The following is a 24,246-nucleotide window of genomic DNA, read 5'->3' on the forward strand; positions in this document are numbered from 1 at the left end:
AAAAAGTATGTTTTCTTCTATTCAATCTGCTCCACTGTGTATAAATATTCACCAAAAGGAGGGCTGGCATCCAAAGTCATCACCACTGACTCACTAACCAAACAGCAAAACAAAAAACAGCTTTGGGTTGCTCTGAAATAAAATCCTCTCTCAGTTTTCAGAGCTAACTTGAATTTAAAAAAAAATGGTTTTAACACTGTCACTTGCACAGCTACAAGAATGAAAGTGTCTCCCTACTGCAAACCATTTAGTGTCGAGGCACAGTGAGAGGCAAAGGAAATGAGGTGCAAGGAGGCAAAGCAAGACCAAACAAGTGACAGCTCTGACAAAGACTTACTTGTCCAAGGCCACAGCTTGTTCATAAGAACATTTGGCGTTCTCGATGTCTTCAAGGTTGGTCAGAGCAACTGCACCAAAGCAAAACATACACACACGAGGAGAAGTTTCACGAGCAGCTCATTTTTAGGACAATTCTGAATGCCATAAAACAGGTGCCAGCAGGGTTGTCTGGAGCACTGCCAGGATTAACCCCACTGAAAGGAATGGTCCGGGTTGGAGTGACCTTAAAGCCCAGCCAGTCCCAACCCTGCCATGGGCAGGGACACCTTCCACTAGCCCAGGTTGTTTCAAGCCCTGCTCAGCCTGGCCTTGGACACTTCCAGGGATCCAGGGGCAGCCACAGCTTCTCTGGGCACCCTGTACCAGGGCCTTGCCACCCTCACAAGGAAAGATTCCTCCTCAATATCCCATCTAACCCTGCCATGTCACTTCTGACATGTTTATCTAATTTCACCCCAAAAACATCCAGTGCTGGAAACCCACACCCACTCCTTAGGCAACCCAACCCCAGTCTCACATGTGTCAAGTCTTGTCCCACGTTTAATCTGGATCTGACTGCAAGTTTCCCTTCTATTCCCCCAGAGAGAAGAGATTGGGCAACAGCTCCTCAGTAATGCTGTGCTTCCTTTAATTCATCACACAGCTCCTGCCTGTGCCGTGGCATTCCCAGGTGGGATGCACAGGCAGCTGCACAGAGCATCCCCCACCTGCCAGGAGCATGTAGAGCTCTGCCATCTTGGGCTGGAAGTTGATGGCAGCGCTGAGGAAGTGGAAGGCTGAGGCGTACTGCTGCATCGTCAGGTGCACCAAGCCCAGGTTGTACAGGATCTTCCAGTCAAAGGGAGCCAGGTAGTTTGCCCTCTTCAGGCAGCTGATAGCCTTGAAAAAAGAGGGATAAATGTGCTAGAACAGCCTTCTCATGACAGGAATCTTGTGCTTGCATGGAATTTGATGCAGATGGGAGAAAAATGGAAACTGGGTTCTTACTGCCACGTATTTCTTCTTCCCAAAGAAGCACATGCCAATGTTGTTCCAGAGAGGGGGGCTCTCAGGAACACTGCTGGCCACCACCTTGTACTTGGAGAGGGCGACATCGAAATCCCCGTGGGCCTGCATCATGCTGCCAGCAGCCAGGGTGGCCTGGGGACGAGACAACAGTGAGCCACTCACAGCCCCGTTTGCTCAGACACAGCAAGAACTCCAGAGGACAAAATGATTAAACTGAAACCATCTCAGGAACAACCCTTTCACTTCTAAGGGCTGCCAAGACCAACAGTGGGAGCAGATGGGGACTCTGGAATCTCCCACCACAGAGCAGAACACAGGGTGAAGAACAAACCTGAGTCTGCTTCTTCCTGCACTATTTTGATCATAACTGTCTCAGAAATGAGTTTGCCCAGAGCAGCTGTGGCTGCCCCATCCTTGGCAGTGTCCAAGGCCATGCTGATGGGGCTTGGAGCAACCTGGGCTAGTGGAAGGTGTCCCTGCCCATGGCAGGGGGTGGAACAGGATGGGCTTTAAGGTCCCTTTCAACTCAAACCATTCTGTGAGTCTGTGATTCCATAAACATTGCAACATGACATTGCAAATGTTTAGGGTATTTTTTGGGGTGACAGAAGTACTTCTTAGAGTCTGAGGCTCTGAAAAGATCTCTGCACTAATAGATTGTTTTTACAACCAAGCACAGATAGAAATAGTTCTGGTGCAAGTTAAGTGGGGAGTAAAATGCACTCAAGCAAGACATATGCAGCAAAGCTCTCCTAGTTCACACTGACTGGCTGATACTGCAAATTAATGGGAATATGCATGGGGGAAAAAATGGAAGTGAGTACAACACACTATATTTAAACCACACTAGTTAAGTCCTTTAGAAGATTTCACAGTGACAAGTAAAATCCGTAAGTGTAAAGGTGTTTTCACAACAACTCATGTTTGTCAACCACACATTTCAATGCTCTGCATCGTTAACAGGGAAAAAAGGAGAGAAATGAAGTAACAGCCCTAAAAAGGGAAGCAGTTCCACAACGAGGAGTGAAACCTAGATACCAAGCTCAGCTTTCCAGGCCAGAGCCAAGGAAATACACACAGCAGCTGGAAGCACAGGGTATCAGCAGATGGGAGAATAATAAAATGCAGTATCACTTGGATCACAAGGGACCTGGCACCGCTCTTCTGGGATTTTTAAAACCCAGAAGACCTTCCTTCCAAAGTAAATTCCACCTGGCTTTGGTGCAACTTCAGATTAAAAACCAAAGGGATCAATTTAACATCCCACATTCTGCCTCCTCCCCTTTCCCTACCTCCACACACACCCAACTCCCTACCCAGGGAAACATCCCAGAAATGTATTTCACCAAAAGCTTTCTGGGCAGGGTCCTTTCCAGCCTCTCCAGGCCCCAGATGCAGATGGCAGAGCTCTGGGATTAGCTTTAGGAGGTGTCCCCTCAGGGTTCACTTAGTTCATTTCCACTCCTCACCGTACCTTGTAGTTGCCTGGGTCATAGGTAAGTGCATTTCCAAGGTGTTCAAAAGCCTTCTGGTAATCCCCAGTCTGGCAAAAGAAGTACATAAGCATCAGAAATTCAGGAGTAAGGGGAGTTAAGAAGGAGAATACAGGTTTTGTGGGCACCAGAATTTCTGGTTCAGTTATACAGTGAGAAGAGTGAGTTTTATGGTGCTCCCATCACACACGTGTTCCTGTTTGACAATCCACAGAACAGATTCTAAGAATTTATTTGACTTGGCTGGATTCACTGTTCTGACCCAACCAAAGGTTTCCAGACAGTTTGTACTCTGACTTTTTCACACACAAATGAGCTCTGGGTTCACAGGTCTCTGCTCCTTTATCCCAGAAAAGAGGCTACAAACTGCTACTCTGCACATCCCCAATTCCCTCACCACAAATTCCTCACTCCCCAGGGCTCTCCTGTTCAGGTGACAAACCCTTCCCTTGTCTTCTCATGGACTGCAGGTGTTAGTGGGCATCACTGTGGCCATATATGAGCATGTGAAAGCCTGGAATTGCTTAAATCCTATGGATCAGAACCAGAGGAGCTCCAAGGTCCCTTCCAAACCAAGCCATCCTGTGATTCTGTGGTTTCACCTGAATTCACCTAAAGCTCATCTCGTTCCACCCCCTGCCATGGGCAGGGACACCTCCCACTGTCCCAGGGTGCTCCAAGCCCCAATGTCCAGCCTGGCCTTGGGCACTGCCAGGGATGCAGGGGCAGCCCCAGCTGCTCTGGGCACCCTGTGCCAGGGCCTCCCCACCCTCACAGCCAGGAATTCCTTCCCAATATCCCATCCCTCCCTGCCCTCTGGCAGTGGGAAGCCATTCCCTGTGTCCTGTCCCTCCAGCCCTTGTCCCCAGTCCCTCTCCAGCTCTCCTGGAGCCCCTTTAGGCCCTGCAAGGGGCTCTGAGCTCTCCCTGGAGCCTTCTCCTCTCCAGGTGAGCACCCCCAGCTCTCCCAGCCTGGCTCCAGAGCAGAGGGGCTCCAGCCCTGGGAGCAGCTCCAGGGCCTCCTCCTCCTTTCAGGCACTACTGCCTATTCTTCTTTGCTTGTTCCCTCTTTGGGAAGATTACTTCTGGAATAATCCAGCCCTTCCCATCCATTTCACAGACACAAGGAATGCACACCTTTGTTATTTAAATTGATTCTGATTTTCCTGTATGGTGCATTAACACTCACAATTTCATGGCTGCTTTTTTAGGATAACTTGCAAAACTCCTGCTTCAGAAACAAGGTAATGCCTAGTCATGTTTTGTTATACTTGGAGGATTTATAACAGAGTTAGGGTGGTTGCCAGACAGAATTCCTGCTCTGGCTCTGGTCCAGGGAATCAGCTTGCTTTTAGCAGCAATGAGAAGATACAGAAAAGCAAGTTCTGCCCTGTTAAATTCAGTCCGTAGAGAAGCATGTGCAAGTCACGGGAAGGTGGACAGAAATTAACTCTGTAAAAAACCCAACATGTTTCTATTGAAAATAATTAAGTTTTTGTAACAGTAACAGCATTTAGTACCTGCAGGTACAGTAGGCCCAGGGCTGTGAGGAGGTCTGTGTTTTCTGGAGAGAGCCTGGAACACAAAAGCCAAAGGGCTGGGTTTGCTTTTCAGCCCTTCCAGAACAGGGTAAACACAGAACATGGAATTCTGATGCTACATTACTGTGGTATCACTTCAGGAAATTAAACTGTTATTATTAAAAACAAATATTAGAACAACTGCCATCACGGGGACTTCCTTTGAATAACATCACACCTCAGCTTCCCAAATATCTTCTGGGTATCAGTGGGAAGGCAGCAAGGCTCTGTGAAATAGATCTGGACACATAATAAGATAATGTGGTTTTGTTAAGCTTCAAAGTGAGTCTGAATCAGTGACCTGGAAATACAAAATGGGATTTTCCATCATCTCTCATAAACCACCCTGTAAATCCATCCCTCCTAAGCCTCTTGGGCCACGTAGGACAGGCAATCCTCAGCATTCCTGATGGATCCTACACACTCCTCATCAGAATTTTAATTCACCTTATAAAGAGATCCCAAATAAATAGGATGGAAACTACAACAAAAAAGGAGAAAGCAGAGAGAGACACTTTGTGGTCTCACTCACCTCAACAGGCGTCAGCTTTTAATTCCCTGCTACCAAGACTTAAAAAAATCTCATCTGCACACTTACACTGGCACCTCTACACCTCAACCAGAACAAAACCACCTGTGCCTGGTGGAACATAAACACGGAAGAACAGACTATCCTGGAGCTGGAAACAGCAAGAAAAATGTAATAGGCAGATGAGAACAAAAAAAAAACCCAGGAATAAACAGGAATGAAGAAGAAAGGAGGGCAGGGGAGCACCAGGATAAGAATATAAACCTGGTAAGATGCTTAGCAAGGATTATTTATGTAATAGACATTCTAGATTAGTCCAAATGTCTGCTCAACCCCACCCGCTGTCAGGCAGCAGCCGAGGGCAGACATGTGAGCAGACACTACATGGCTACTCCAGTGGCTCCCAACACGCTCCTGATTTTCTTTCCAGTGTTGGCCTCCATGGCAAAGCTACATTTGACAGCACTGGTAATGCTTGGGAATGCCCTAAAGCAAGGACAGGTGGGCACTGAGGAGCACTGAAGGGGTGGGAGAAATTCCCTGTGCACCAGCACATCTCCCTCAGCCACAAAGTGCTCTGAGGGAAAGCAGCAAGTGACAGCCAGCCAGTGACTGTGGAGGGACAGTCAGGGTTACATCGTTCTGGGAGATAAACCTTTGGGATGGAGGAAGTCAGTTTTGGATCACTTTGCTCCCAGGCATCTCCGTCCATTTGTTATTCCACTTTTTTTTCTGGCAGCCCTTCCAACAGCTCCCTTCTTCCCTGCCACACTGTCAGCAGGAGCAGAGACAGCTCAAGTGCTTGGAAGCGCCAGCTTTGCTCAGAGCCTCCGTAATTACCATTAGCTTTTTAATCATGGCCTCAATTCAGATCTGGGACACCAATCAATTTTCTCCTGGCATAGGATGGGAATGGGCAGATGGAAAAAAGGGATATTTCTTACTCTACAGCTTTCTTATATATTTCAATGGCTTTATCCATCTCCCCCTCCAAGAGGTGAATTTTGCCCAGCATCATGTAGGTCAGGTCGTGTCTGTTGAGCTCCAGGGCATTGTTGAGTTGGTCTCGTGCCTAAAAACACAACCACAGAGAGTAAAAAACCAATAAATGATTACAGAGCCCTCAGCAAAGCAACAGCCCACGAGTAATCCCCAACAGCCAGGGAAGGAGGACAGCCAACAAACACCCCCTGAGCCTGGGGAACACAACCTCCAGCCCAGGCTAATCCTTGGAACAAGCTCTGCACTGGCAGCCACCTGCTTTTAGGGGCAGCAAAAGGCAACACCTTCAAGGCAAGCAAGAGGCAATGGCCTCCCAAGGAGGAGATGAGCACAGGCCTGTTCCTGGATTTGAGTTTGTTTGGCTTGAGGGATGCTCTGGATTCGTTGGGTGAACTGATACTTTTTCTTCCTTCAAATGCTTATTCCAGCAGTGAGCAAGTGAAAATCTGAGTGGAGATGTCAGCAGGTCCCAGTTGGGAAGGTGTTAGTGCATCCAACAAACACCAAGTGTGAACCCACACTCCAGAGGTTGTTTTTTTACAGGGATGCCTCAAACAGGGAGCACAGCTGGGGTTTGCTGCAAGGGCCACAGCACCCCACCAGCAAGAGCAGCAGGGAGGAGCTGGGCCAAATTGGGAACAAAAAGGGTCTAAATGCTGTTTTTTCCCTTACAAAGTAGCTGGATTAGAGACAGCTCAGTGCTCACCAGCAGCACTCAGGGGATGGTTAAGTAAGGAACTGGGAATGGCGTGCTCAGACCTGGGAATAAAACTGCATTTGAACCTCCAGAACTCCTTTACTAACTCCAGATTTAGTTCAAAAGGAGCTTCAGACGCAGGAGCAAAACCTTCCCATGGAGGCAAAAAAGACCTGCTGCACCTCCAGCAAACAATCCCCTAACTCCTTCCCTCTGAATCCTGCCAGCCCCAAGGAGCTGAGGCTTCCTTCAGGAACTCTCTGCATGGGGTGCAGGAGTTTGTGCTGGGGAAATGGTTTGGGGTTTTACCACCATCCTTCTCTTGCTTCAAGAGGATGGACCTGGATTGCTGCTCCTACAAAGCCAGCAGTGTGCCTGGGTCTGACTTTAAACGGCTCAGAGACAGAAGCAGCTCTCGTTGGAGCACAGCCCATTTTCTGTCTAGTTTGACGTTTCTCAAGCATTCCCTTTAAAAACAGCAATGTTCTCTGAAAAATCTTAAATTTCAGAAAAAGCCTCTGGCCCTGCCACAAGCTGATCTCCCTTTATCCAACCTCACTGACTTGCAGCTGACTCAAAGTAATTCAGCACACAAATGGAAACAGAGACAGCTCACAAACCTTTGCTCCCAGAAACAAACACTGAAGCAAAAAACTTCCTTGATACCTCTTGCTGCAAATGATCCATTTCAAGCTACCAAAGACAGTGACATTTCTGGGATGCTTCCTGCTTCCCACTGGCATTACCTTGTTGAAGTGTTTCAGGTACATGTAGCACACACCCAGGTTGTGGCTGATCTCCTGCATGGGAAAAAAAAAACCAAACCAAAAAACCAAAACAGCACAAGGTAAGAAATATAAAATCTGACAACACTGACCCAGAGCAGGAGAGCCCTATGCCTGCCCACACCCTTCTTGCTTTGTAGAGCAAGTAAACCTATAAATTCCAGTTACTTCAGGCACCTACAGAGCTTAAGTGGAGTTGTACACAAAACATTACAGGCCACTGAGACAAAAACCACAGAAATGACAAATCGCTTTTAAGAGAGACCAGACATTTCTCTTCAGAGAACAAGGAGCACAGATCGGTTTCTTCACCATGGTGTCACTCTCTAAAATCAGGAAAGCTGCCCTCATGGGTGACTCAGTCTGGCTGTACATCAGTAGGATATGCACAGTGTCCAACCCAGCTGGACAAAACTGGAAGATGTGCCTCATTTTCCAAAACACAACTTGAGCACTGGAGTATCTGATATCCCTCTGGCATCCTACACAGTTTTGCACAGGGAGGAAGATCCCTTAGGGATCCTAAACACACTGGTGACACTGTAGGGATCGTCCGTGCCCCTAATTCCTCACCCACAGTTTAATACACAAGGCACCTTCCCCACCCCAGCACATCCCTGAAAGGCAAGGTCCTCCCATTCCTGATTTTATTCTGGTGAGCATTTCACTGATTCACCATCTTAGACAGCCTTGACCTTTCACAGGAAACTCTCTTATTTCCCCATTAACCTGTTTTCCTCCACGCAGCCTCTGCAGCTGTGCAGAACTGAATCAGAGACTCTGGGCTGCTGTGGATTGCAGAACGAGGGAAGAGCACAGCCTGGCTGTGCTTCCAGTGCTGAGCCAGGAACTGGGAATAACTAATCCAAATACCCACTGGCACCTGCCTGCCAGGCTGTAAACAGGGTTACAGGCATGCCAAGCACTGGGAATGCAGGTGGGGAAAAGACTCATGATACAAAAGGTTTCTGAGTTGTCTGGCACAGGGTAAGTCGAATTAACACCAAAGTTATCCTTGTATCCTGAATTTTAGATGTACTGAGAAACAAAGGAATGAGCTCACATATTGCAAACCTACTTTAGAAACACTTCTGCAGGCAAAACAGGCAGCTGCAGAAGGCTGCAAGGCATGGCCTCTCCCTCACCCACTGTCCCACCTTTCCCTTTGCAATGCTTTTGTCCTTTTATACATAAGAGTTAATTTAATCACTGCTCCTGTGTATGGTGTTTTGCATTATGAAAGCTTTCCCAATTACTCAAGCAAGTTTTAATAACCGACATTTCCAAATTCTCCCCATACTTCCCTTAAAGTACAGATGTGGTTATGTTAAAATGATCCTTTGCAAAGCTCAAACACGTTGCTCAATTCTCCGTGCCCCGAGCCAACACGTGGGATTTGGCTCCTGTGATCCAAACCGGGCTCAGACCACAGGCAGTGTGAGCTCACCTTGGCTTGGGACAAGTTTGCAGCTATTACAAGGACCTGCAACTCCCTGAACACTCACCCAGTCCTTTGCATCGAGTTTTGCTGCTTCATTGTACACTTCGATGGCTGCCTTGTGCTTCCCCAGGAGAAACCTGCAGAAGGATTGCAATGCTTATGTTTTTCCTGTGTTCAGACCCTGCTGTGCAGCCACTATCACCTTTACCAGTGAGAAATGATCCTATCTGCTGCTTCTCCAGACATCTGCAGGAGAAGTTTACAACCTCAGCACTGCTCCCCCTCAGGACCAAGGTCATCCATCCTGGCACTGGTGGGGATGTAAGGAATGAATGCCCAGGCTCTGCAGCCTGCTTTTGTCTCCAAGGAAAGAGACAGGTGCCCTAACACAACATCCAGAGACAGAAAAGGGTCTGAAGGGCAAGTCTGCCCAGCTCAGGTCAGCACCTGTAGCTCTGGACCTTGAAATCAGTATCACCTTTCTGCTTGAAGCCCAAAGGAAAACACAACAGCAGCCAGGCAGATAACAGAGATTCTGCTTAAAGAACAACCCACGCTTCTGGAAGCCAAGCCAAGTGTTGATAAGGAGGAAACATGTCTGGAATCAAGCAGCCTAAGAGAAAAACAAAGCATGGAAGGTCCTGGGTGGCACATCCAAGAGAAACAACAAATAAAACACCACTCACAGGGATCGTGCCACCTGCTTGAGGTTGTCAGCGCTTCGAGGGTTCAGAATGGAACATGTCTGGAAAAGTTCAAGAGATTCTTGAATTTTCCCCTCCAAGCGAAATATCAAAGCTGTAAGACAACATACAGCAGGCAAATGAATCCATTCTCAGCAGGAAAAACGTGCCTCTGAGAGCAGGGAAAGAAGGGGGAGTACAGACACCAATGCTCCTCTGGCGCTTCCCCCTCCTGCAGCACCCGCAGTTTGTGTCTGCAGGCAGGACTCTGTGTGCCCGGAGAAATTTGGGGGTCAGAACAAAACCTTTAAGCATTAAACCTTGGGCAGTTCCTTGTACAGATGCAGTCTGGATTTCTCCCCTCCCCAGCCTCTCCAGGCTGCAGTATGTCCCTGCCAGCAAATCTCCACTGTCTGCCACCATGGCACTTGGAACTGGAATGCCACATTTGGGGGGACATTTTTTAGGGGCCAGAGGGCAGGGCAGGAAGAGGAATACCATCCTTGGAGCAAGGAGTGAGACAACAACCACCCGGGGTGGGTAACGAACCAAAAACATGCATCTGTAACACAATCAAACACACACCAATGCACTGAAGGCCAGGAGCCCGTAATCCAAGGAGGAACTGGTGACAAATACAGAGAAAACAGGACATTTAATGTGCCCATTTCATGTGGAAATCCCAAACTTCAAAACTAAATGGGGCGAGCAGGGGAAAAAAATTTATTTTTTACATAATTCTGTTTCCCTCATCTATCCCCTGTATTGTTCTCTGTATCTCAAATCAAGGGTGACCTGCTTTAGCAAAAAGAAGATTTTCGGACATACCTTGAACGTAGACAGCGTATTCACAGAGCCCTTGGGACTCCTGGAGCTGCTCTTTGATGACAGCCTGGAAGGACAAAATTGTAAACTCACATCCTTTTAACACAGCTGATTCCAGAGATTTGGTTCCAGTCACAAAAACCACAACCCCACCTGTAACAAGGGCACTGGACCATGACTGGGCCAACCACACAGTGCACAGGACAGGGCTCTGTGCCAGGAACACTATGGCTCTTTAGTATTCCTCTGTTCATTCCTATTCCCCAAGATAATTAGATACTACCTGGGGAAAACGCCACGAGGCATCTCTGAAAGCATCCTCTGCTGATAAGGCTATCTACTCCAGGCCCTTTGTGAAGAAATAAATTGAACTGGAGCAACTGCAGCTGAGTCAATGAAAGCCAAAAGAACAAACGAGGAGTGCACGGGGGGAAAAACCTGATGAAAATGCAAATTCTTGCTGGCTGCATCCATGCAGCTCCCAGTTTGGGGTGGGATCGGTGCAGCTTGGATATATTCCATAGGCACAGCTGGTCCCACCTTTGGGAGGATGAACACCCTGAGTAAGAACCAAGAGCATTATCTGTGCTATGAGACTCCTCTTTTATGCAGAAGTGGAAGAGATACAGGGGGTAAGAATAATTTCTGGGTGAGCAGCGACCTGGTGTTCATCTGGCATTCCAGATGTGTATGGTCAGTACCAGCATCCCCTCCCTCCAAGAGGAACAGAAATGAAGGACCTGAAAACTGAACCTCAAATACAGCACATGGGAGGAAAACTATTATTGAGAAAGTGATTCTTGAGAAGGTATTAACTGAGAAGTTGTTATTGAGAAGAAGGAACGTTCTTATTGACACTCCTCACTTGTAAAGAGAGGAAGGAAAAGGAAGAACAGGACTTCTGCTGCTCTTCCCTCACCTGTACCTGCTAATTTATACAGATAACTCATTACAAAGTGCACTATTATAAACCATTGGACTCAGAAATACCCAACATCTCCTCAGTTCAGATAGTCTGGATTGTTCCATCTACATAAACCCAGATTCTCAGAGCAAGAGAGGGCAATAGAGAGCTATCTTTTAGAGAAATCTGATTCATTCTATAAACCCTAAGAAGTCCCACAGCAAAAGGCCCACAGCTGAGGAATATGATCTGTAATCCCAGATTTCCCCCCCCAAGTTTATTTAAGGTGCTGATGACAGAATTTAGACACAACTGGCAGGAGACCAGCCAGTCTCTCTGTCATCCCTGAGGATGCTGCAGCTGCAGACTCTCGGGGATGTCTGCCTGGCACCTTGCTGGAGTGGCACTGAAAGGGTCAAAATCACTTCAATGCCTTCACTTTGGGGAGTTGATGCCAATAAATAAATAGCTTTTTAACGGGCTTTTAGTTCATTGAAAACTATGGGAGATTTTAAAACCATTAGAGAGGGAGCATTTCAAAGCACTGAGTGGGAAAGACCAAAATGAATTAACACCACAGGTCCCTTGTTTCTTAGTGAGACTAAACTAATGGATTTTAACAATGCCCAAACTGTCCTGGAATCTTTGATTTTTACTGCAGAAACACTGCTTTGTGAGCTCTGAGGAAAAGCAAAGCTGGCCTGCCAAGCAGAGGAGTATTTATTAGCTGTCTTCTCTCGATTTTTCCCCGCTATTTCCTTGCTTCCATGACTGATGAAGACATGGAGACGTCAGTGTTGCCCTTATATCATCTTGTTATTTTCTCTGGTTTCCTAAGATGCACATATTTTTCTTTTCTGTACTCTGCGATTCCACATCCCACCACAGAAACAACTGACACATGGATGTACACCAAAGAACTCCAGTCAGACAACAAAAAAGGGAAACAATTTTCTGTTTTGAGGGCTAGTCCCACTTGTGTTTCTATCTGTGCAAACCAACACCTGAGAGGAAATCACTGCACTGATGATACAACGCCCTGGCTCTGCTAATTAGGAGCTAAATGAATTTCCTCCAGCCTGCTCGTTTCCTAAGCACTCTCAGGACCTCTCCAGCAGAGGCAAGTCCTGACCAACCTGGTGTTTCAGAAGCCAAAAAGTCTTTTCAGATCTTGGTTGCACATGCCAGAATCAGAAAGGCAACTCTTGTCCCCCGCTCCTGCCCCTGGGTGCACCCTCTTCTCGTGTTCATTTTATCAGGAAAACACACTGTTCAATAACTATTTGCCATTTCCTTAGTCCACTTACCATTATAATCCCAAACAAACAACCAGTTCCAAACTACTCACCAAGCCCAAGATGAATTAAAGCGTGTCATGGATCATGTGTAAATTGAAAGAATTTTGCTCAAGAGTAACCAGGATATTTTTTATTTATGCTTGGTAGTAATGCTTCCCTCAGCTGAAGTGTTTTCATAGCGTCTCTGAAGTACCACTGAGAAACCTGCACTGTGGAACTGTGTTATTATCAGTTTGGAAAACCCCATCCATCCCTTGGAACAACAGAGGTTTGCAGTTCTTTCCACTTTTCCCCTCCCAGTGACATCCTGAGCTCCAGAGAGCTGCACCCTCAGATCCTGAAGGTAGCCAAGGACTGGAGAACACTGAAGTAATTTTGCTTGGGTTTTCTCTTGGTCCCCTTATTTCAAAAGAAGTCAGGAAAGAGAGTGGTTTGGAAATTGTCAAGAAAACTGTTTTTTCATTACATCAGTAAAATAATTCCCAGGTTCTAGAGGCAGCTCTTACCTTACACTCCTCGTAGTCTCTGCGGACATAGAGCAGATAAATCAACCAGTTCTTCCTCTCTAGGACTGGCAGCTCCGGTGCTGTAGATGGAAAATATTCACAGAACACAGGGAATCAGACTGAGCAGCAGAGAACCTGGGAGAGATATTCCCAACCACCCCAACTGCCAGCACAAGGCAAGTAATTCAAGAACTGGAATTGCAATTAATGATTTGACTTGAAGGCTGGAGTGTGGACTTCTAACCAGGGTCTGATTTTATTCTACTTCTCAAACTGGTGGATAAAACACTGTGTTCAGGATAGACACTAAATAAAAGCTCTGAGCAGAAACCTTCCACCTGGTCTAGTGGAAGGTGTCCCTGCCCACAGCAGGAGGGCTGGAACAAGATGGGTTTTAAGGTCCCTTCCAACTCAAACTAGTCTGGGATTCTAAAGGACCTGAGGCATCGGCTCCTTCTGGAGCGGCTCCTGGAGTAAACAGCTCCACACACACATTTTAATTCAACACCAACACTGGCTGGAGGAATTTGATTTTTTCAAATGCACAAGAAGCAGCTTGGAGGAAATGAGTTGGATTCACATCTTGAAAGTAGGGCAGAAGAATCAAAGGTCTTTAAGATAAATTTCTGGGAGTGAATGAACAGGAAACGGGCGATACACACAAAAGGAGATTGGGGAGAAGAGGTCTGAAGGTGTGAATAATTCAAAGAGGTCCGCCGTAGTTCTTTGAAACTGTGAAGGGACTATGAAACATCACAGGTCTGAGAGACTGCGAAGCTACTGCAGAAAAACACTTGATGCAGTGGAGGAAGAGGAAGCCTTGTGCTCCAGCATTTCAGTGGTGCGGAGCTCGCAGCAGTAATTATGGCAAATCACGGATGGATGTTGCTTAGCGATATCCACGTCGGGTTTACAAGTTGAACACGCTGCTGTGCATTTCATTAAGGCTGGGAATGTACTGCCTGGGACTGGAGTCTCCATTCCGAGGGGTAACCATAGCAACTGGCCCAAAAGCTCCGTGTTTGCAAGTCAATATTGTGACACGAGTGCAGAGGCAAAGCCAGGCGAGGGCTGGGGCAGAGCTGGGGGACGCGGCACAAGGACACCTTCTGCAGCCCTTGGGGCACGGCACGGAGCCCAGCGCCCCACGGATGCTCGGGCTCAGGAGCTGACACTGGGAGCCCGTGCTCCCCTCTGCCAGCAGAGGTGAGCAAGAAGAAACCCTGCAGGGGGAAGGGCTGGATCACGTCGGGAGGCAGGTGCCAAGAGTAATTATCTTTTGGAATGGCTGAGCTTTAAGCACTTCTGGAGCACACCAGGCCCCCCCAACCCACATCACGTCCAGTTTCACTGAGAGCTCCTAAAACCAACATCCTTCAGCTGTTGAATTTGGAAAACATTTCACAAAGCCGTTCTCATTTTCTTGGTTTTTCTTTCTTGAATTCCAGAATATCCATCTAGATTTATATTAGAGCTGAGAATTAAGTGTGCGCACTAGCAATTTAAGGTCAAATACCTTCTAAAGAAGGTTCAACTACCCTAAAACAAATAGAAAGCTTGCAGTCCAAACAAAAAAGTAATCCAAACAAACAAAAGAGTAATCCAAACAAAGAAGTAATCCAAACAAAAGAGTAATGCAAACAGGCTAAGCTTACAGAAATGCACACATCAGGGATCCAGATGTTCCCAAATTCTGCTCTGCTGTGGAGTACCTAGATCTTTGTAAGTAAGGCATTTTAATAAGCGTGTTCCCAGATCAGATTAATTGATTTCTGATGGCTTTACGTTTTCCATTTGTCCTTAGAGTGAAAGGATGAAGAGAAGAGTCAAGAGGCTGCCTAAATAACCACAAATGGATTGAAACCCCACTATTTCACATCTGAACCCCATTCAGGGGCTACCTAATTCAGTGACACTCTGTAACTACTCCCCTGTGTAAAGTTATTACGGGTGCCAGGGTGTGACAGAAACACAGCACTTGGGGGTGCTGGCAATGCACTGCCCCTGTCTAAGGCCAGGTTGGACGGGGCTTGGAGCACCCTGGTCCAGTGGAAGGTGTCCCAGCCCATGGCAGGGGGTGGGATGAGATGGGCTTTAAGGTCCCTTCCCACCCAAACCAGTCTGGGATTCTATAAAAGCAGCTGGACTTGTGTGCCCTTCGTGCCTGGCATCTCCTGGTGCCACTATCTGATGTAAAACACCAAACCTGACACACCTGGGCACTTCTCACCTTCTTTTCTAAGTATGGATTTAAGGACAGACATTGCAAACTCTGTGTACCCATCAACATTCCACTGACAGTCTCAAATTAGAAAATCCTGCAGCTGTCTGAAATAGGGAATAATCAAAAGCTCTCCAGACACACCCCACCGGGTCTCCAACCATCTGTTCATGCCTTACTGGGAGGTTAAAAAGAAAAAGTACCATTTAAGGTTAAAATATACACCAATGTTGTGGGCTAAGATAAGAGGCCAGTAAACCAGAGAGGGGATAGAGGATTGGTTGTTTAATTCCTGAAGGAAAGAGCTTTTTCACACTTCTGAGACAAGAAGGATGTTATACTCCACTCCCACGCCATGGAAACGCCTACTGGGAACAGGGATGGGAAGGAAGAAATGCTGAACGTCAGAGTGAGGGCTGAGCAGAGCATCAGGCTGCAAAGGGAAAGGGGAAAACCCATGGAGTTGCCTAAAAGTGCTGGGATGGAGAGAAATGGAACAATCAAAAGCCACCGTGGGCCCCAGGAGTGAGCACTGCTCACATCTGCAGAGATAAAGCAGCTCTGCTTCCCCCAGTGATACACGGAGCTAAGGATAACTGTGTGGGACTGGGAAAACATAGGGAGATTTTATGCTCCTAAATCTCATTTGAAAATAGCAACAAGGCTGACTGAGGAGACACGACTCGCTTTTTTTCTTCTTTCTCCCTAAGACAAGCAAATTGAAAGCAGGCAAACAATTCTGATGTTTTCCAAAATCTATGTCTAAATTCATGATTAAATTTGACACAGGAACATATCTGATCCCCCCCCAAAGGATTATTACCAGGCTCCATGCTCTATTCAGATGCAGAAAGAATGAATGGAAATTATTTACACACCTATCCAGAGCCGCAACCATCTTAATCTGCATTTCTGCTTTCCCACAAAGCAGTGGATACCTGCTCCTGGTGCATTTATCTCCCTCAGGTTTGCTCCCCCAGCCTGCTGATAAGGGCTGTCGCAGTGCCACGGGTCACTGCATTCTCCTGAAGAAAATGGAAATACAAATCCCTGGCTATTTGGGTTTCTAGCTCCAGAGAAAGGGAATAAAACACTTTCTTCAACAGATGGACCTTCAGGAGTTTCTCCCATGTCACTGCTATATGAAGACACACTTTTCTTTGTCACCTCTAGCAATAATCCAGGCACAGGTTGGAAAAGCGTAGTTTAGATCCTTCTAGCAGTGAAGAAACAAAAAGCCATTATTTTCTGTAAATCAATCTGCCCAAGGGCCAGTCCAGGAAAACAGAGTTATCAAAAAACTTGGTATCTACAGCAAAAAGAGTTTATAACTTGTATAATTGTCTTTTGGCCTCACTTTTGTGGGACTACAAAAGTCCTGCACCAGGGAGTCAGGCACCAAATATATGATTAAATGCCTTAGAAGTGTGTTTTGATTGAATTCAAAAGGGAATCCATCTGATTCCCTACCTCCTTGCTGGCCAGTGATTGATTGCACGAGCCACTTCCAGCAATGTGATTTTTCTTTCTGACAATGCTCCTTTAAGGAAGCCACTGGAGCGGAAACCCTGACAGAATCAGAGTAAGATCATCAGGTTTGTATCTATGCTGCTCCATCATCACTCTTCCCTTTATTCATCCTCTTATAGATTTTCTCAAACGACTGAAAAAAATAATATGAGTTATTCCCTTTTGTGTAAATCTCCCTAGGAAATTATTTTGTGCTTGCATTTTCATATTGGGTAATTACAGCTTAGAGATGAACTATCAAACAGTAGGGTTTAGATTTAATAAAAGGGCTTTAAATTGCTGTAAAAAGAAGAGGGGGAAAAAAAAACCCAGAAGCTCTTAAGAGATTTCATAGGGGAAATGATTGCTAAAGCACCAGCAGTAAGAAGTGGCTCAAGAACACGTTTTAGTCATCTCAGAGGAAAAAAACAGTTCAGAGCCCAGCCCTCCTTCCAATCCAGATTATTGGAAAGGGTCCAAGCCCCAGTTCACCCCTTCCAACTCTGAACCCAACCTGCAGCAACCTGGGCAAGAGCAGCAAAAGGGCAAAAGACTCAAGAAGACACAAAGAAGAACTTGTTATTGCCCAAAATCCACAATAACCTAAAGCACACATAACATACAGCACAGAAGAACTTGTTATTGCCCAAAATCCACAATAACCTAAAGCACACATAACATACAGCACAAAGAGAGGGCAGAAAAGCTTTTGAAAGGCAATAAAATAGAAGTATTTTTAAATTTTTTATTCTGCAGTAGCTTCATGAGCCACAGTCTGGATCCATCACGGTAGGTACCACGTACGTGAAAGAGGTGTTCCAAAAGGACTCAGCTATCCCTTTCCAAATTCTAATTCAAAATTCCATGTTGCAAAACAGCATCATCCAAGCACAGAGATACTTTCAAAACTAACAAACACACAGGCAGCTCCTCAAGTCTCTATTTGTGACATTTTGATATTGAGGCAGCAGAAGCCCAAAAGAATTTCTTGAAGTGAATCTTAAAATCACAGGATGCTTTGGGTTGGAAGGACCTTAAAGATAATCGAGTCCCAGCCCCTGCCATGGGCAGTGACACCCTCCACTAGCCCAGGGTGCTCCAGGCCCTGTCCAACCTGGCCCTGGACACTGCCAGGGATCCAGGGGCAGCCACAGCTGCTCTGGGCACCCTGTGCCAGGGCCTCCCCACCCTCACAGCCAGGAATTTCTTCCCAATATCCCATCTAACCCTGCCCTCTGGCAGTTTAAAACCACTGCACCTTGCTCTGAAGAAATCAAAGCAAGAAGCTGGGCTAGGGCAAAGCCAGAAGGATGGAGGTTATCAGCTCCCACCATCAGGCAAGGCTTGTTGGACACACAGCAGCACTGGACTGGATTGCACTGGATTGGATCGGATTGGAGATTCAATCCCCACTTCCGAGTAGCTCTGGTCATTGCCTTAAGGGCAGACTCCCAATGGCATAAAGCCACTTCACCTGGCACTGCAGGAGAGCATCCCCATGTGAGGGGCAATGCAGGGAATTCTCTGCGGAGCGCCGCCCGCCCCATCCCGCGCTCCCAGCCCAGCCTCCTGCGGACGTGTGCTGACATTATTGCCAGGGTTACCATTATTTCCACTCCCAGAGCTTGGGGAAGGTTCAGGCATAGCTGCTGTTACAGCCCAAACGCAGCTCTGTGCTCTCATATCCATGTTAAATAAACATGGCTTGGGAGGATGAGCCCATCTGTGCCTGTCTCCTTTTTGCCTTGAGCTTCACAAGCTGCCAATGCCAGGAATTCCACTACCGTTTGTAAATCCAGTGTCAGGGAGGGAATGGGCATCTTCTGGGCAAAAATAACATTAAAATAATAGGGCACACACTCAAACAGCTTCTACAGAATAGAACAGCACAGCACTGCAGAGAACTGGATTTTCCAAAACAAGGTATGATAATGGATAGAAAGCATTTGTAAGCTCTAACATCAACCTTTTAATCAAGATTTAAAACTAACAGCCTGCCTTGGTGTGAGAGGAGCATCCTACAAATTTCTAGCAGAGCCAAATTTAACAAGAAATCCTCTTCCTTCCTCAGACTCTTTTACTGAGACTGTGGCAGTATAAATACATTAGAGCTTTGAAAGAAAACTAGCACAGGAACATTGCTCTTCCTACGCCCAGATCCATCCTTGGAGTTTGAAAATGGAGCCGTTAATGTATTCAAAACTCAGTAATAATGAAAAATAACCCCAAAACCCAGCACTCAGAAGAGCCTCTACGAGCTGTATTTCACTCACCATGTGTGAGTGAATATATGTGAGAATAGAGGTGTTTGTGTGCACAAATCCCTCTAAAATGGATATAAACAACAACAAAAAAGGAGCAGCTTTCTGTTGCAGCCATTCTCTGTTTAATCCCTTTTCCCTCTGTTTTCCCGTTTGCAAATTGTAGCTGGAACACCTTTAAATCAAGCCCTAAAGCCGTGTGGTTGCTCGTTATTTACAGTCAGCTGGGGTTAATAAAACTCATCACACAGAACCCGGCGCTGGCGAGGAGCCGTAACTCATCCCCAGAGCTGCCTCCCGTGGTTTAATGGCTCCACGAGGTGCAGGGAAAGCTGGAAGGAGGCTGGAAAACAGTGGTTTAAACAACAAAAAAAGCAACGTTTCTGACTCTCCACCTCCCCCTGCAGGAAAATTAGCCAAGGATAGATGAAAGAGTTCAAAATTGTATCTTAAATCTGATTTATACTCTAGGGCATGGGGAAATAAAGGCATTTTCTCTTGCTACTTTGCACTGCATAAATCTCACAGAGTTGCTTGCTCAGATTTGTGTTTTTTCTGATTTAAGACATTTACAGTTCTGAGTTACTCCAAAGAGAGATGGTTTCATTTATGAGACAAATACACTGATTATTCAATTCATTTGCCTTATAAATAGAATTAATTTATTCAATTATTTGTCTTCTACTGTGTGCTGCTCAAGTTCAACCTCAAGGTGAAGTGGGTTGATCTGTAAATAAACATACGCTTGTCATCCCCTGGACCTCCCAGTGCCAGTGAGGTTCCCAGGGGCAGAACCAGTTTGGTTACTGGGAAATCTCTGTTAGTGGTGAGATACCACTGTGCAGTCCTGAATCCATTGGGGGGGGATGAGATTTACACACGTTAACCCAAGTACATGATCCTGATCATTACTGCATAAAAAGTTTAATTCAGGCCTGATAATGCTCAATTCAAGGCTACAATTTGATTCAAACAAATAACACTGGAGAGAAATTTAGTAACAAATACCCTTAAAAAGAAACTTGAAAAAGTATGGTCTTTCTGAAAAATAAGAATTGAAAGTCTGTTTGCTCTGCACGAGCCAATTTTGACCATCGGCACTGACTACTGAGCAGAAATGTGCTCAGAACAGAGGAAAACCAAAAAATAGGGAAAAAACCCCAAAACCCAGGCTACTTTACATGTTAGTTCTTAAGTCCCTGAGAATACAGACACCACACTTGGAGATACCCAAGGATCCAAGCCCTGGCATGACGTCCCAGCTCTCGTCTTCTCTGTTTAAACCATGTCCTGCTTGATGCCTTGTGCTTTTGTAGGCAGGGTGGAGTCTGAGCTCTCTCCGGGTGTCTGTTTGCCAACGCTGTTCCCAGATTTGGGAAGCAGAGCACACCACTGCAAAGGCTTGGCAATAAAATGCCTTATGAACAGCAGAGGTGGTCTGAGATACTTACTGCTGGCTCCTCACTGTCTCCTCCCACAGCAACGCTGGGATGGGAGATATTTCCCTCACGAAGTGGCTGCAGGCATTCCCAAAATAACCAGCTTCTCATTAATTCCAGCATCAGGAGCACAGTAGTTTGGGGATTTCCACTCTAATCCTTCCTTTGGCTTTAATTCCTATGCTTAGTCTTTTTCTGTCTACAGCATGAGGTATTTTACATGGAAATTGAAACGAAAGTTGTTCTAAGGCATTTGTAAGAAAAGCTTTTCCTTTAGAAAGCAAAATAAAATTCCAACAGGGAGAGGACCACAATCCAGCCATGACAGTCTTTAAAACTTCCCACTCCATAAGGAACAGCACCTAGAACCTGTCCTCGCTTCATCCACTGCCAAAGAATGTTATACTGGAGGAACATTACAAGAATATATATATATACAAAAAAATAGAGAAGCTGGTCTTGCAAACATTTCAATACTCCATACCACAAGACCTTATAGTTTGAGTTCTTCCAGCCTCATTGCCTCAGGATGAAGTTTTCCAGGTGGGAAATCCGAGTCTATCCCAGAATGAACATCTGCCTGTGCACCTTCACTCTTCCCTACTGCACAAATGTGTTAGTGACACAGTCTTTAATTACACAGCCACAGAAGCACACCCCTGCCTCCTTCTAATTATGAGTATAAAAATGAATCACAGTGAGGCAGGGAACTAAATTGTTGAGAATTATGAATAAACCAGTGACTAAATCCCAGGACTTGCAGCGTGTGTAACGCAGCTGGAAGCATCAGCAGCAGAGGGGACAGGCCCTGGAAGGAGTGAATGGAGATGGTTTTTATTCAAAAAGCTCTCGGTGAGCTGCTCCATGCTCAGCAAGTCCCATCATTCCTGTGCCACAGATGCTGTTGGAGAGCTGGGCTAAATCCAACAGGTCATTATGTCACAAAGACTCAGATGCTCAAATTCCAGCTGCACAGACAACGGGAATTCTGACTCTTGAGTGAGCTGCATCTCCTTCAAGTGTCTGAAAATGAAGATATGAGTGACTTGCTTTGGGCTGTCTCCAAGGTAAAGGAGAGGAACAGGCATCCTTAGGAAGGGATTCATCCCAGCACAGGTGGCTAGGAAAGGTCAGGGAATGGCACAGATGCCCTTTCCACTGACTAAACATGGAGCACGGGTGATCTGCTGAGACTTGTTCTGCATCAGAGAGATCTCAATGCAGAAAGATGGATCCCACCCTTCCTAAATTTGTCACTTACTATTTTTACAGAATTATTTTTAAATTCCCATCAGGAGATGCCATTTTATCTGTATGCAGCACGCCAACAAACTGGAGCTGAAGGCTTTAAAATCAAAAGAAACTTGCCTGGCACCAAGGACTTTCAAAGAATCTTCAAAAAATGAATTTACCTGTTTTAAAAGCTGGCACTAAAATGTTCCCTGCTGTGCTGCCTGCAAAGGATTCCCTGCTCCCGTCAGCACAGATATTAATGTACACACACAAGAGGGCAGAGCTGTGCTAGCACATTCCAATTTAAATATTACCAGCTCTTTGCAGTGCAGGGATTACTGGGCTGTTATTTTGGGGAGAAGAGGATGAAGCGAAGGATATTACAGAATTTAATTACCCAGAAATGATAATCCATTTTTTTAATCTCACTACTCAAAACTAGCAGCTGCATCAGATCCTGAGCATCACACACAGCACTCACTGCTCCCCACTTATCGGCGAGATGGAAATACCCAAGTCTCTTACATAAAACAATGATGTAATTACCAACTAATCTAGCTTATTTAGGAACCAATTTCTTCCCACAAGGTTGGGGGTTTAAATGGACTAAAAGATCTTGTCTTGCATGTGGCCAAATAGAAGCGAATGGGTATGGACAGATAAGGGCTGGATTGGCTCCCCCTGACCACAACATTCCCACTAAGGCCTTTTCTTTCTGACACACTTAGAAGTATTAATTAATTTAACTCAAGGGGGTTGTTTTTATCTGGATTTCTCAGGCAGCTTCACTCTTACAAGTTCAAAGGCAGCTTTGAAGCCAGCTCAAAGAATGGATTTATATTGATTTAAGAAAATGTATCAGGAATTCAGAAATGATCGGCACTGCAAGTGCATGGAACCGACTCCTCGGGGTAGAGAGTTCCTGCTCTTCAGATTAAGTACTCACAGAATCCCTTAAAACATCTGCAGGAGCAGGAGGGATCCCCACTGGTTCATCTGGGCGAGCAGGAGCCACCCGCAGAGAGACAGGACAGCTCATCAAAAGCCACTTATCTATTTCTGCATAATCTGAGCATTATTTATTATCTAAGAGCCACATTTTGAGACTGTTTCTTGTCACTGGCACTTCCTAACCAGAGTCACCACCCAACAGGCCAAGCAGTGCATTGCAATATATCCATTTATACGAGACTTTTCATTTCATGTCTCCAAATGTTTTGTTAACCAAAAGCCTGCAGCATCCAAAACCTGTCACTGGGTATTAGGCCAAGCTTGTGGTTGATAAATGGAAAGCAACAAAAGCCAAAGAACTTTGCCAAAGGTGACAGTTAATTCCTTGCTTCAAACCCTAGAAAAAACATACCTACAAAGGATCCAAAAAATACCCCAGTGCCCAGCCCTGGAAGAACACTTGATCCCTGCTAATACTTTTACAGGGTTTTCATTTTGAAAATTATCTACCTGACCCTTCCTGTGGTAAGTGTAGAGGAGGTTGATGACAATTCAGAATTCTCATTCTTGACAGATTAATGGATTTTTAGGACAAGTTCTTCCCAGTGATTCAAATGAAATCCATTTTGCTTCAGTGAATTTATTATACCATGTACATATTTAGGACTCTACCTTATCATTAAAACACCATCAGTGCATCTCAGAAAGTCTGAGGTCTCATACTCATGTAGCAATCCAAATGCATTTAAAATTGTCCCATTAACCTCTGAACTGCTATTAGACAAGCAAGAGCTCAGAACTTACTTTCTAAACATTTTTTCCACAATAAAGGGAAATAAATTCAAGTTATGCTCCATAAAAATCAACAATACAAGCTGGCAAAAGCACTTCTCCACTCCAGTGCTATCTGATCCTATAAAATGACTTGATTTGCCCGTGTGGGAAAATGAAAGTGGGAAGATGGGAGACAGCCTATCTCAATTCCGAAGCAGTAAAGCATTTAGGAAAATATCTGATTAATTTAGAATGCAGGAGGGAGATTACAACCCCACCTCAGCAAGCTGACATTAACTCCTTATCGCTTCAAGGAACAGAGCTCCCTTTATTCCACCCTCAGTTGCTTGGGGATCAGCACAGGGAGGGTTATGGATCTTGATGGAGCAACAAAGGGAATTGATTTTCGGAGCAGCTCTCCCCGCAGGGGGTAAAGGACAATACAATGAATGGTTTTGCTACTCCTGGGTCAGCCGCTGAGGAACCATTGTCACCAAGAGGCCACAAGGTCCTCGGAGGGAGTCGCCTCCACCCATGCTGTTAATTCGGATCTCTGGATGCAGAGATTCGAACCCGATGCCACCAGCACCACCTGCTCCAGAACCTTCAGACCTCCTCCACCCTCGTGGAACGCCCATCCTCTTCCCTGAGGGCTGGCCTGCTGACAAGCCAGACTCGCCCAAATCCCGACTTTTGGTCTTTTGCAGCCCATCATGCATCCACATGATGGATCAGCCACGTCACGAGCAAATTCTGCCTCCCAACTCGG

The 24,246-nt window shown here is 45.9% G+C and overlaps 1 protein-coding gene across 3 annotated transcripts in view; it reads right to left on the reverse strand.

The window, feature by feature from the left end:
* Positions 1 to 24,246, reverse strand: part of BBS4 (Bardet-Biedl syndrome 4) — a gene marked incomplete at its 5' end in the record, with an annotated part of 33,954 nt that overhangs the window by 5,058 nt on the left and 4,650 nt on the right. For 2 of the 3 annotated variants that reach the window (XM_082290696.1, XM_082290695.1), the window contains 11 exons: positions 338 to 407; positions 1,047 to 1,218; positions 1,327 to 1,479; positions 2,822 to 2,890; positions 4,360 to 4,414; positions 5,893 to 6,020; positions 7,394 to 7,447; positions 8,938 to 9,010; positions 9,560 to 9,671; positions 10,385 to 10,448; positions 13,090 to 13,169. In XM_082290696.1, the coding sequence (XP_082146822.1) occupies positions 338 to 407; positions 1,047 to 1,218; positions 1,327 to 1,479; positions 2,822 to 2,890; positions 4,360 to 4,414; positions 5,893 to 6,020; positions 7,394 to 7,447; positions 8,938 to 9,010; positions 9,560 to 9,671; positions 10,385 to 10,448; positions 13,090 to 13,169 (1,030 nt within the window). The other variant, XM_082290697.1, reaches the window with a different exon arrangement.

This window comes from Coloeus monedula (genome assembly GCF_965178545.1).
Source record: "Coloeus monedula genome assembly, chromosome: 14".
Taxonomy (NCBI): Eukaryota; Metazoa; Chordata; class Aves; order Passeriformes; family Corvidae; genus Coloeus; species Coloeus monedula.